At 36.2% G+C, this 13,756-nt stretch overlaps 2 protein-coding genes across 2 annotated transcripts; both read left to right on the top strand.

Moving 5' to 3' along the window:
* The first annotated feature begins 317 nt into the window (after nt 1-317).
* Nucleotides 318-1,791, top strand: LOC110781331 (ankyrin repeat-containing protein BDA1-like). The gene is made up of 2 exons (XM_021985540.2): nt 318-983; nt 1,419-1,791. The coding sequence occupies exons 1-2, from the start codon at nt 393-395 to the stop codon at nt 1,506-1,508; spliced, it is 681 nt and encodes a 226-aa protein (XP_021841232.1). The 5' UTR covers nt 318-392; the 3' UTR covers nt 1,509-1,791.
* Nucleotides 1,792-3,895: 2,104 nt separating this feature from the next.
* On the top strand, nt 3,896-13,334 carry LOC110781778 (ATP-dependent Clp protease proteolytic subunit-related protein 4, chloroplastic). Its single transcript, XM_021985831.2, has 8 exons — nt 3,896-4,289; nt 6,314-6,517; nt 7,387-7,442; nt 7,640-7,766; nt 7,911-7,988; nt 9,681-9,794; nt 9,907-10,020; nt 12,995-13,334. The coding sequence occupies exons 1-7, from the start codon at nt 4,005-4,007 to the stop codon at nt 9,976-9,978; spliced, it is 936 nt and encodes a 311-aa protein (XP_021841523.2). The 5' UTR covers nt 3,896-4,004; the 3' UTR covers nt 9,979-10,020; nt 12,995-13,334.
* The last annotated feature ends 422 nt before the right edge of the window (nt 13,335-13,756 follow it).

Raw genomic sequence — 13,756 nt, 5'->3', positions numbered from 1 at the left:
TTGAATCACAAGAAACTCGTTAACTTGACCTATTGATCAAATCTGTACAAAATATTTGATCTAGTAATATCAGTTAAATGACACAATCACGCAACAAAGAGTTAATCATAAACTAATTACATGTGTTACATGTTGTCCATCAATATAATTAGGCTGCAATATCGCCCACTTTTCTTGTTACATTTTTACTCATTGATTTCATGTGAACTTAAATGCAGGACATACTACAAACAAGCAACCATTTATTCTACATGAATAATTACTCATTAATTTATACCTCCATAATCAAATTCAACCTTAATTATATATACCTAGCTCTATATATTTAGTTACCTCTTAATCTCTACCAAATTCAAGCAAAATTTCAAAAATTCAAAAAAAATAATTTAAAAATGGATAGAAGATTAGTAGATGTATGTCAAGCAGGAAATATTGAAGCACTTTATGCATTACTTGATGATGAGCCAAACATCCTTAACTTCATAGATGATATCCCATTTACTAGAACTCCTTTACACTTAGCCGTATTAGCTCAAAAACCTGTATTTGCTAAGGAAATCGCGGTATTAAGACCGTCTTTTATCACCAAAATAGATCGGTTTGGGTATAATCCTGTTCACTTAGCTGCAGAAAATGGTGAATTAGAGATGGTAAGAAGTTTACTGGAAAAATTAGGCCCAGGAAAAGAGATCAGTAAGGGTAAAGAAAACAGAACACCCCTGCATTTTGCAGTTATTTCTGGTAAGATTGATGTTGTTAAATTTCTTGTAAAGTGTTACCCAGATTGTATCATGGACACGACAACACGACACGAAACTGTTCTTCACCTTGCTGTGAAGAACAAACAGTTGGGTGTTTTCTTGGTGTTGCTTAAACACCTCAAATTGGTGGTTAGTGATGTTGTTTTTAATGATTTGTTGAATTGTAAGGATGAAGAAGGCAACACTGTATTCGACTTAGCAACCATTATGAAACAGCAACAGGTAAAGTGTTAATTTATGTTTTGTTATCTTTCATCATGTAAGAGAACGGGTCGTTTTTATATGCGAAATCTTAAGGGTTAACTATGATAATCAAATATATTTCCTAATTAAGATGGTATACTTTGGATTAGATAAGGAATGATGATGAAATGTCATGCTATGCTCTCTTTAGACAAATAAAATATTAATTCTGATACGTGCAGGCTAACTATAAGCATTAAATATATTTCCTAAAATAATGATACTTAGCTTCGAATTAGTTAAGAAATTTATAATAAAATCACATGTCGATTGGTGTTATTACGATGGATTAATGCATATATCATTTTCCTGAAAAATAATTCTAAGAATTGCTTGATCATAAAATTTCTTTGGAAATTCTGAATAGTACTCAATTCTACTAAGTGAAGTACTAACTACTATTTGAACTTGTAGATGGTTGAAGCATTGCTGAGCAGTTGCACCAATTCAGCTGGAATCCTTGGAGTACTTGCCCTACCCTCTGCTTATAATCGTGCAAATTAAATTACTCAACTCCAAGAAATAAATCAAACAATAATGTAACAACCTATTCATCTTTAGTGATCATGAATATTGATAGTCAACTATCTAACAGTATGAAATGATTGACTTTTGACCGTTAGCAAATATTCCCTAGTTATCAATTTGGTCAGATTGCATGTCTAGGAAAGTAATAAGTATTGTATTAAGGAGGTCGATGACTTGTCATAAACGTGCATAATCATATAAGTTGTATTTGTTCAAGCAAAGCCAATTGATATTGTATCACTTATTCACTTTCATACTATATTATTTTTTTACTAGGTAGGAAAAAAATTCTAATAAACTAGTACTTATTAGTCAGTTAAGCTATGTATGTTAACGTTTGAGTCACTCTTAAGTCTCAAGTATATTGCAACTGATGGGCTAGTGAGCCCGTGAGTTCCCCGCCAATTTATGTTGTGAGATGTTAAAGTATTTTACTATGTTTTGTTTACGTATGTCAATTCTTGAGCCACTCTTAAACATATTGCAGATGATGCATGGGCTGTGAGTATTGATGCTCTAAGGCTTCGAGTCTTGTACGAATTACTCCCTCCGTCCCTAAAAGATTAACCCTTGTAATATTTTGGGTCAAATTTTGAAAACTTTAACCATTCTAATTAGTTTATAAGAAATAATATAGTCATGTGCAGGGGTGGAACCAGAAACTTTATATATAGGGGGGCCGAAACTTAACTTATAATTCTTTTAACAATGAAAAACAAAAATAAAGTAAAAAACAAGTATAAAAGTGAGGGAAATAAAATTCGAACCTTGTACTTCCAACAAGGTAACCTTGTATTTTTTAAGGTAAAATAACCACTTGAGCTATATGAGACATGTGTTATTCCCGTACATATTTAATATTTAAACATATTATAGGGCCCCCAACCCCCCTAATTCCGCCCCCGGTCATGTGAGGTCATGTTAGATTCGTTTCAATATATATTTTTAGAATATCAAAAAAAATTTATATAATTTTACGCGTGTAGAATCAGAGATATTTACATTTTAAGTCGTGTGTTAGAGACCGTAAAAAGTCAAATGAGGCGATCTTTTAGGGATGGAGGAAGTACTTCGTAATACATAGCTGCTTTGAATCTATTTGGATCATAAATTTTGTCATATGCTTAGGGCTGTCAAAAAGTGATCCGACCCGAAAAACCTACCTGAACCAACTAACATCGGAACCGAATATATCCGAGAAATAGTCATGCCAAAACTGACCCGTATCGTATATCGATCCGATGTTGACCCGAAATCCGATTTAACCCATGAATTGAAGATCTGTACCCAAACCGCTAGCAACCCGAGGAGATCGTAACCCGATTTGCATCCGCTAACTTTTAACCGAACCGAACCCACACTCGATCCGATAACAATCCGAAAATCGAACAATCGCTTTCAACCCGACCTGATAAAACACGAACCGGGTCTACTCGAATCCGAATTCAACTGATATCCGAAATAAACCGACTTGAGTTAACCCGATAAACGAAAGTTCGGCCTAGTTAAAAAAATTACATGATTTAACCTCCTATTCAATTACTCATCGTTAATCTAATACAAGTAAACCGAATTGAACTATGACTATATATGTAAATCCAACTCGACACATGAAGATTTATTCTATGATCTATTTATATTAAATAATTTGGAGACAAAGTAATAAAAGTACAAAAAATCCTTATTTGGCATGAGGTAATAGAATAATAAAGTGATCTGACTTTATCGCAAATTCGAGTGTCACTCGATTAATAGAACACAAGATTACAAACTTAACTTTATCTAAACTAGAACCTCAAACTCAAACTGTAATTGACCCGAATCCGAGATATATCTTATCCGAACTTGACCGGAACCTGAGCCTCACCAACCCATACTTGACCCAAATCCGAGATTTAGGCGATCCGGACATGACCCGTACCTGAAGTAAACCGGTCAAATTTTACTCGAATCTGAAATACACCCGAAACGAACTCAATACGAACCAAATCAAACCGATAAGAAACCGTTATAAACCCAAACCAGTTCCAATCGAATCCGAGATTGACCCTAGCCGAAGTTAACCGATCCGAAACCGAGTTCAATCAGAAACAATTTATCAACCGAAGTTAACTGAACCGATCCGAATCGACCCAAATAGAAATATCAATCCGATAGTAACCGATTTCGAAGTGACCCGAGCCGTTTTAACCGATCCGATGACCTAATTTGACTGCCTTAGATATCGTTATGACGTTATCAGTTCAACTGTTGAAGTTAGTTTTTGACAATCCATTAACCCTTTGTTTGTCAAGCTAAGCCCAAATTGCAAACCCAGAACAAACTTATAAATAAAAGTGTAAAACAATAAAAAGCGGTAACTTGGGTTAGCCTTTAGCTCCGAAAATGGTGGGTCGGATCTTTTAACAAAAGCTTTCTCTCTCATTTTTCTGTCTCTCTCTAATCTCTATCTTCTTCCTCTTTCTCGCAACGATGGCAGCAGCAATGGCGTCATCGCACTCTTTCCTCACCACCCGATTATATTCATCATCTCCTCCAACTCAATCCAAACCGACCACCAGTACCACCGCCTGTTCCTCCGCCGCCACCTCATTTCGCGCCTCATCTGCCCCCACTCTCAAAGCTTCTCTTTCCATGAATTTTCTCTCTCCTTTCGTCGGCGGCAGCGTCTCTGCTGACTTCTCCGGCCATAAACTCCGAAGGAATCACTCTCTAACCTCATCGAATTCTCGCCCTAAGCGCGGCGTCGTCACCATGGTATGATTTTAACATATCTATCTCATTTGTCGCTTCATTTTCTCCATGTCTGGAATTTTTTAGGGTTTTCCTATAATTTAATTCGACATTGCGTTTTGAATGGTTTATTTGGGTTGTAATGGGCGCTTGTGTAATTGCAATTTGATTGTTTCCCAGGTTGTTATTTATTAACTTAGAATTATACTAATCATGTTTTGATTAGGAAGGCTACATTTTAGGGTGTGAGCGTAATTAAGGTCAAATTTATATGTGATTGGATCATAGGAGATGATGTATATTTGGAGAAATTGATTTAGTGCAACAAGGGGACTAGTTGAATTGAGGAGCCTTCAGCTTACAGGGTTTTAATGTAATTGTGGTGGCTGGTTCCTTGTTTTTGGAACATTTATGACTTTGGCAGTGGTAACAACAGGCCCTAAGTTGTTGGTTCTACTTATAGTTTTCAAAATGTGAGTGGCAAAGTGAAGTGTGGATGGACAGTGGGATGGTTTTCCCTTTCACTTCATCCCATATATGATGAGTGTTCAGTAAAAACTTTAGTAATTTGACGCTAGATGTATTTAAGTGATGTTATTCTTCCTGTGGGTAGCCAAGGATGTGGCTGTGTTGTCTTCTACTTTCTTGTTGTTTTAGTTATTTAGGTAATAGGAGATTATTAACCTAGTAATTATCATTATGATTACCTTGTTGCATCTGATGCAGCTTTTTCTATGGGTTGGGTCATTGGAAGGGCTGGAAACTTAGTTAGTTTCTAATTTTCTGTGAAATACTTGACAAGAGAAGAAGGGTGAGGTGGATGCTTTGGAGAGTTATTTACTTGATGAGGGATACTTATTTGTATTGATGGTCTCTCTAGCTGATTGAGTTTTCAATTCATAGCATGGACATTACTGGTGTATCATGTGAAAAGGATGTGAGGGATTTGTGATTTGTCATTCAAGAAGCAGTTTCTTGATCTAAATAGAGATTTGGAGGCCTTGACCACTAATAAAATTTGAATAATCAAGAAAAGGATAAAGTAAACACGAGTTGTTAATGGCAAGGCTGACATTATTAACTTCTTTCAATCCAAGAGACAATAGTATTTGAAGAACTAGAAAGGGGTTTCGCCCCTATTAATAGGTGCAGTGGAGGTGGAGTCTTGTGGAAATTCCAATTTTAAAGTGAAAACAATAGGAGGGGAAGTTACAAATGCCATCTTGCCATTGAGGCTGAAGCCTGACAAGCTCGTGAATTATGGATGATATCATCCTCAAAACAAAGAAAAGATGGACGATGTTTATAATGAAGTGCCTAGCTTCAATTACACAGTAGCTTAAGAAAGAGAATTTGAATTCCTAATGCAAGTAAAGAAAATCTCTGTAACCCACCATCCCTTTCCTTTTTAGGCAGTATGCACCATCAAAATGGCGATGGTTTCAACATCTATATATCATGGTTTCAGCCTTTTTGCACTTCTTCAGGCCATAAACCAACAAACATGAAACAAACTTTTCAAGGATAGAACTCTTAAGGTTAAAGAATTGGGAGAGATCTTAAGCATGCAGGAAAAATTTCTTCGCCTTAGCCATCGATATAGGTTTCTTCCTGTCATCAGCCACCAAATTAAAGAAATAAGCTTAAGAAGGAGTGTTGAGAGGTGGGACTGATATACTCAAATACTTGAGTTGAGAAATCAGAGTATCAACTACCATTTCTGTAAGAAGTTGCAGCGTAACTATCAAATATAAATATGCTATAAACCATTAAAATCAGTAGTCTAATAAAACAATCTCTTTAACTTCAAAAGTATTTTTTATATTGCTTCCATAAATGAACTAATGAAGCCACCCCGGAGATATTAGGAAATTAAACTTTTAAAGGATGCGCTTATAGTAATTATCCCTAAAGGGCTTATTAATTTATATCCTTGACATAATATTGTTCATTTGACTCATGTTATTAATTTATATTCTCTGTACGATAATGAATTGTTTGGAGGGTTTTCTGTAGTTGATTGATGTATTTATATTGCAAAATCACAGGTCATACCTTTCTCTAGAGGAAGTGCTTGGGAACAGCCGCCGCCAGATTTGGCTTCCTACTTGTATAAGAACCGAATAGTTTACTTAGGCATGTCTCTTGTGCCTTCTGTGACTGAGCTAATACTTGCAGAGTTCCTTTATCTTCAATATGAGGATGAGGAGAAGCCAATATATCTTTACATCAATTCTACAGGAACAACAAAGGTGAGTCTTAGCTGCTGCCTGTTTGTATGTTAATTTGATTATTTGATTGATTCCCTATATTGTCCATGTTGATTCAAAAAGTTTCTTCTATAAGTTGTTTGTCAAATTTATTAAGATTGTTTTATGTAGTTATGTACATGTGGACTAAGTCAAGTAGAATTTTATTACCACAGATCGAAATTAAGTCCTCTCTTCCTTTACACCTGTGCTGAAACTGAGGAAGGGATCCTTGTTTTACCACCTGTTCACCAATCTTTGGCAGGGTTACCCCAAAAATGTCATTGGTGTTTATCAGCCATTGGCCTTATTGAGAAGATAGGCTTTTAACCATATGTCTTATGCATTTACTTGTGAAATTGAATGCAATAAGAGTTTTATACATTTACTGGTGATAATTGATCCCTGTGATTTAAAATGGTAATGATCACTATGATTCTTGGACTGACAAAGTACACCTTTGAGACGAGGGGCATAAATATGTTATTTTGTAGTCTGTTGTTTTTGTGAAACCTGTCACTTGAGATAAAAGGGAAAAACTCCAGTTATAATCTGCTCTGACAGCGGCGAGATCATTACTGGGGTGGTCCTATTGTGTGATTGTGCTCAATTGACAAATCCCTTTGCTGATGGTGATGCTGATACTCAACAGTTTTTAATATCTTGGTTGTGAATATAGAAAATTAGTCCCTATTGTGATACTTCTGGAAGCTAAATAAATGTACAAAAACTTGTGAATCTGTTGCGGATTTCCTATAGCACTTGTTAATGTTGTCTGTTGAATTCTGTTAGTGCCATCCTTTTCCGAGTTGTTACCTGGTATTTGGTCTTCTGTGCTGATATTGACATTTATCTCACCTTTTCTTATTTAGGGTGGTGAGAAGCTGGGTTATGAAACAGAGGCATTTGCTATATACGATGTTATGAGGTTATGCGTTATGTGTTTCTTATTCATCTGTTGCTGCTGGTTATATGAAATTCCATTCCAATATTTATTAAGCGCTATCTGTTTTTTGCTCGTTAATCTGTTGATCCCTTGCAATTTATTCCCCGGGTCGTTCTCAAAATGAGCAATAGTGTTTCAGAATTATCTTTCTGAACTTTAAGCTCTTTGTACTCTCTCAGGTATGTCAAGCCACCTATTTTTACTCTCTGTGTTGGCAATGCCTGGGGAGAGGCAGCCTTGCTTTTAGCTGCTGGTGCAAAGGGAAATCGTGCTGCCCTGCCATCCTCTACCATTATGATGAAACAGGTCATTATTTAACTTGTCATTGGTGGTTTTGCTTCTCAATACCTTCTGCAATGTTGTCTTAGGCTCTCAAGATGGTTATAAACTTTGGGTGCATGCATGGTTTCTTCTGACAGTTTCAAAAACCCTTTTGTTCAATTTCTGCAGCCAATTGCAAGGTTCCAAGGTCAAGCAACTGATGTTGAGCTAGCTAGGAAAGAAGTAACAAACGTGAAGACAGAATTGGTAATGTGCTGGAAATTATGCCATTTAATCTCTGTTTATTGTTTGCATTACTGAAATTGATGTAATCTTAGTGACGATTGACAAGATATGAATTTTTTGGATAACCGAAATAGATGTCATGAAAATATCTTGTCATTGTTCATTATTTTCTGGACAGTGAATTACACTTCATGGAGATGGTATTTCATGAAAGGAGCAATTAAGTTGTGTAAAGGTCTTCTCATTTTTACATAACTTGATATGGTTAATTGCTTAGTTCATTCACATCTTCAAAAGTGCTAAAGTCTCCATGGTGATTGGATTCTTTTCCAACATAAAGCTTGCTGCACAATTTTTTTTTCCCAGGAGTAGTTTTTTGATATAGGTATAAGCTATTTTCTTACCTTCATAAAGCAAACTAAAGTACCATTCACTTGCCTGCATATTAGCTAAATGTTTAACGCAGAAAAAGGGTATTACACGGCAAGAAAAGACCTTCAAACACATCCAGATCCTTTTATGATTGCTTTTGTGAATTCATGTTTTCCATGCTGTAGCCCTTTTTTACCCAATTCTCATTTCGTGTCAGGTTTTTGGTTTTAGGTGCATGTTTTGACCTTCTGTTGAAGGAATAGGACAGCTCTTAAACAGTGGTTGTGTAGCTGTGAATAATAAAATGGATTATGTTTCAGGTCACTAGTGTTAGACCCGTTTTATCTATGGGTTGTGTTTGGGTCGGGTTTGAATATATTTGAACCTGACACGACTCAACCCAATTGCCAGCTCTATAAGCTATAATGCGTATTATTCAATTTTGTTGCAAATTTAACGTTTCACTCTACCAAATTCCAGTGACGATAATCAAGTAAATCTATTATGCTAAGTTCACAATTCACACGGTTAGAAAAGGTATGGGCTTGAAGAGATTCAATAGAAGAGTTTCTAATTTCTCATTTACTTTTGAGTTCTAATACCAAATGTTGGATTACTAGTTCTTTTCTCTATTCACTGATCCTCCCCACCCCCACCCCCACCCTACCCCTTTCCGTGAGCAAGGGTTCTGGATATGGATAGGGTGTATGGGTTCTCATTAATCTAGTGGGTTTTCTCAAGTTGTTTCTATTTTATGTTCTTCATTGATGTGGAAGGAGGGTATATAGCATCATGTGGCCTTCAAATGGTCGTCTCTTTTGTTAAGGACGGAAAAAATAGTTAAGATCTGAGTGACCTTAACTCCCCCATTCTTTCATAAGCGTTTTAACAGACATTATTTTATGCAGACTAATGTACATTCAATTGCTTGCTTGTATAAAAAAGGATAGCAATTAGGCCCTTTTCATTCCAACTTATAAAAAAATATATTCAGTGAAAATAAGTTTTAATAAGCAAAATTCAATTCTATTAAGTAAAAATCATGTAAATCATTAAAATCAATTCTAATCAGTAAAATTCAGTTATCTCATTTAACTGGAAAAAAAACACTAATAAATCAGTAAAAATTAGTACAATCAGTGAAAATTATTTCAGTTCATCAAGATTCAGGTGAACTGAATATTAATTGTTTCAGCTGTAATAATTTATTTCACTTGTATACTACTTTCTAGCTAGTAACACTGCAAAATCCTCCATAGCCTGTTGATTATTTCTAGTATTCTATTCAAAATATAAGATTTTGATGTTAAATTGAGAGTAACTTTTACCTTTGGCTTAAAGGTTAAGCTGTTCTCAAGACATATTGGAAAAACTCCTGAAGAGATTGAAGCTGACATTCGACGTCCAAAATATTTCAGCCCGAGTGAAGCTGTTGAATATGGTATCATTGATAAGGTAGTCCTATTTACAGCAATTGTTGTTCCTCTTATCCTTCAGACCTCTCCTTCTCCAGTGTCTTGAAAATAAAACCAAACATTGCTTACAAGCAAATCTTTCAATGGCATAGGTTCTCTACAATGAAAGAAGCACAGAGGACAAGGGAGTTATTGCAGACCTGAAGAAAGCACAGTTTATTTAGATAATAAAAGACCTTCAGTTGGTGGCCATGACTATGGTTCAGGTAAATCCTTGTCCCTCCAATGATTTGGATCTTTAGTTAGTAGTGGGTCTTGGAAGATCATCTTTAAAGTTCCCTCAAAAAAGGGTCTTGTGTTTTTAGGTATATGTTTTATGGTGATTCAATCTTTTGAAGTATTATACCTAGTTGTTATGAAATTAGTTGAAAGTTCCTTGTGATGTGGATGCTGAATGCCTGAATTTACATGACAAAGGTGAAAACAATTGTGAATATCTTCTGAGCAGATACATGTTGTCTCCAATTACATTGAAAAGGAGTCTCCGTACTACCTGTGTCTATATTCTTAGTGTTAAACCCTTAGTTTCGAAAAGTGCTCCCAAGGCGTGCCCACGGCTCTTTGGGCAGGCCATAGCGCATCACTCCGACGAGGCGCAGCGCATTCCAAAGGCTTCAGAAGGTGTGCGCCTCAGGGTGCTTTTGCCAAGGCGCAAGGTGGTGCGCCTGGGGCGTCTCTGGTTAAGAGGGAGGGATTGAGGGTAACTGAGTTAAAAATATAAAAAGGAACAATTTTTTTCTAAATTAACTCTTACCCATTCTTTATGATGCAAATTCGAGCAAAAGCCGTCAGCCCGTCAATTAATGCGTTCCATTTAAAAACCTAAATTGAAATCCCTAATTATAAAAATACCCTAATTTAAAAACTGGGTAGCAATTGTGGTCCTTTTACCCTTTTGTTTTATTTTGTGGCAGCCCTCCCCTTCTTTCATAATTTTTTCTTTAAAGGTACAATAGCACAATAGTTTTTTCCCTAACAATAAGTAATGTAGCTTTTTTATCCTCTTATTTGAACTAGCATCATTAGAAATAAAATAAAAAAAGGTATGTTTCGTATCCAAAAGGCGCGTACCTTCGTCTTGCGCCTAGGCTCCATGGAACTTGTGCGCCTTCCGCCTTTTAAAACTAAGGTTAAAACAGTCACCAATGGGCAATATGTCAACAGCCGATTAGTTCAAGTGGCTCGCTTATTTATGTTGGGCTTCTAGTTTGTGCTGAGCAACAAGCTTACAATGTACACCCCAACCTCTTGGTATGTATAATCACACTTTGGGGTTAGATAAAACAAGGGGATCATTGCTTCATTACATTCTTTCCCTCTAATATTTATGTCAACATGTGTTATTTCAGTATAACACTATAACGTCAGTGAATGCCTGGTGTTTGGAATCAAAATTTTAGAACACTACTTTCCAACCATAAATGTTAGTTTTGTTAGCCTTTAACAGTGTTTCTTGAAATGCTAAATAGTAAATACTATCTTGTTTGCTAACTATTCATAGAGTATCAGTGTTTGAACTAGTGTTGTGTTTATCGTGACCTAGTTGAAGCAACAAATGCTGGGTAAAAGCTAGTATAGTGCAATTAGCCAAGTTTCTGATAGACATGGCCCTTTCCCAATTTTGAAGGAGACGGAGATTCATTTCTGTTTGGCTTTGGGTTATGGGCTACAATAAAATGATTTAGCAAACTATAATTAACCAGGCATAGCCTTTCTGTTATTGCACGGGGTAAGGACTGGGTACATGCGACTTTGCCTTACCTTTCCTAGGTGTGGGAGCCTTTTCATAGGGTAATGATAGTGTCGATGGTTGATTTTTGATGTTGTAGACTGCGTGACCAGCCATATCCTTGTGGTTTGACCTGGTGTTACCTAATTCACCAGCATGATATTGGGTACGGGTACATAGTTTGCCACCTAGTGTTGTTATATTAGGCTAGAATGTACTACATTCACATATTAATCCTTCTTTTGAACATGTTAGATGGTGTAACATGATGATTTGCTTGAGGAAATTGCACCTTTTTTTCCACTTGCCAGTGACGTTGGATTGTGTCATATTTTAGGCAATTAAATTTTGTTAAGTACATCGACCTATTTAAGGCAGCTGGCAGATTTTTCCAGCTTACTGAATGGAAGTGCTTTGACTTGGTGCTAATGATATGATTAAGGGACTTTATTGATAAAATTAATGAGAAAATATTCTCTGCTTTCCCTGGTCCGCCCCATTATAAATCTTTACCTTTTTGAAATATCTATCCTCCCATTAAGATGAGCTGAGCTCATGGGTACTATGGAGTTAAGATAGCTGATCCAATTGGAATTTTCTTTAGATGGCTGTTTGCTTATTAATTGCCAAGTGGCAGTTTCTACAGGTTCTAGAGAATGAAGGCAGCCTTGTATAGTCTTTTTTGTCTTCCACTTTGTGTTTATTATATGCATCTTGGTCCATGAATTAGAAGAGACACCTGGATTTATCTGAGTTAGTTGTTCTGGTTAATGCTATATAATGCTCTACATCATGAAAGTTCGATTTTGTTAAGAATTTAAGATAGATAGTGACTTCTCTACTGCGCGTGTCCGTTTGTGTATGCATTGCTTGCTTCAGGGTTCACAACAAATTTGAGAAAGTGAATTGAAGTCTATAGCCCTTAAGGTCCTCAGAAAGAGCTTTTGTATCGTGTCTTCTCCCACGTCGTGAATTTTCCATATAAACCCTTTTGCTAGTGGTTAAGGCCTTTTCTGAAAGGATCATGTAATAGTTCCCATTTTCATAATTTGCTTCGCAACAAAAAGTGTCTCAGTATGCCTCCCCTTTCGACTTCTGTCCTCCATATGGAATCATATTGATGATTATTTCCAGAAAGTTTAGAGTATAACTGCATGAATTTGCCCCTCTCTTTTGTCTTATACTCCCAACTTCCCAAGTGTATTAGTGACAAACTCTTTGGTATCAATTAGGGCCCTTTGGTGGAAGTATCACATAATAATTCATATTTTGCTTGCAACAGAAAGTCTCTGTGCTTTCTGAATGATTATAGTAAAACTGCATGAATGTTCCCCTCTCTTTTTCTCAGATTAGGTATATTCATATTTGGTGAGGAAAATGTCCATTACATTATGTGTATGTAGTTTTTTTTTTTGAGGGATTGTTCATGTAAGTTCACAAATGATGAACAGGAAACCCTTAGAGCCTGTTTGGACTATCAAGTACGAGCTCTTTCGTGGAGGACATGACTTACATTTGTAAGGAAGGTGCCGCCTAGTTCTAATGGAGCGCTCCACATGTAAACGGTATCTAATTATTTGATGATAATAGGTGTATGTTTAACGAAAGGAGTGTAAGAAGATGTATTTTTGGCTGTTTGTAAGGAAGGTGTTGCCCAAGTTAAGACTTAAGATTTTGTATATTTTATGGCGCAAATATTGCACAAGATAGGTTGATGAAAAATCGAAAAACCTCTATCTGGATGTAGTTGTCACATTACTAGTACAAATTACACTATCAACGTGACTATTACTTCTGCACAAAGCACAAAGAAAGTAAGATAAATCCCTACAAGTTGCAAGATTGCAACACCTAGATGACCTGTTATAACCGAAAGATGTTAAATGTTACGCGCATGTTTGAAAAGCGTAGTGGAACATGATACATGATGAGATATTAGCACCTATTTGCCCATCATATACAACTTATCAAAGTCGATGGAAAAGCATGGTATGTCGAATTTCGTGTTCCGGGTAATTAGGCTAACCATTGATTTGCATCTATTCTTGGGGAGAAAGTTCATTGTAGAGCTTGTTTAGAGCATGATGAACAATCCCTTATTAGCATTCCTCTCAAATGCCCTAGCTTCCATCATAGGGTAGAACCTATGTATTGCGTGGTGGCTATGAAGTTAATTGGATTATCATGCGTGAGGATTATGATTGCACAATTGA

The sequence above is a fragment of the Spinacia oleracea genome, chromosome 6, assembly GCF_020520425.1.
Source record: "Spinacia oleracea cultivar Varoflay chromosome 6, BTI_SOV_V1, whole genome shotgun sequence".
Taxonomy (NCBI): domain Eukaryota; kingdom Viridiplantae; phylum Streptophyta; class Magnoliopsida; order Caryophyllales; family Amaranthaceae; genus Spinacia; species Spinacia oleracea.
Note: the sequence above shows the minus strand (reverse complement) of the source record. Positions and strands in the feature narration are given on the sequence as shown.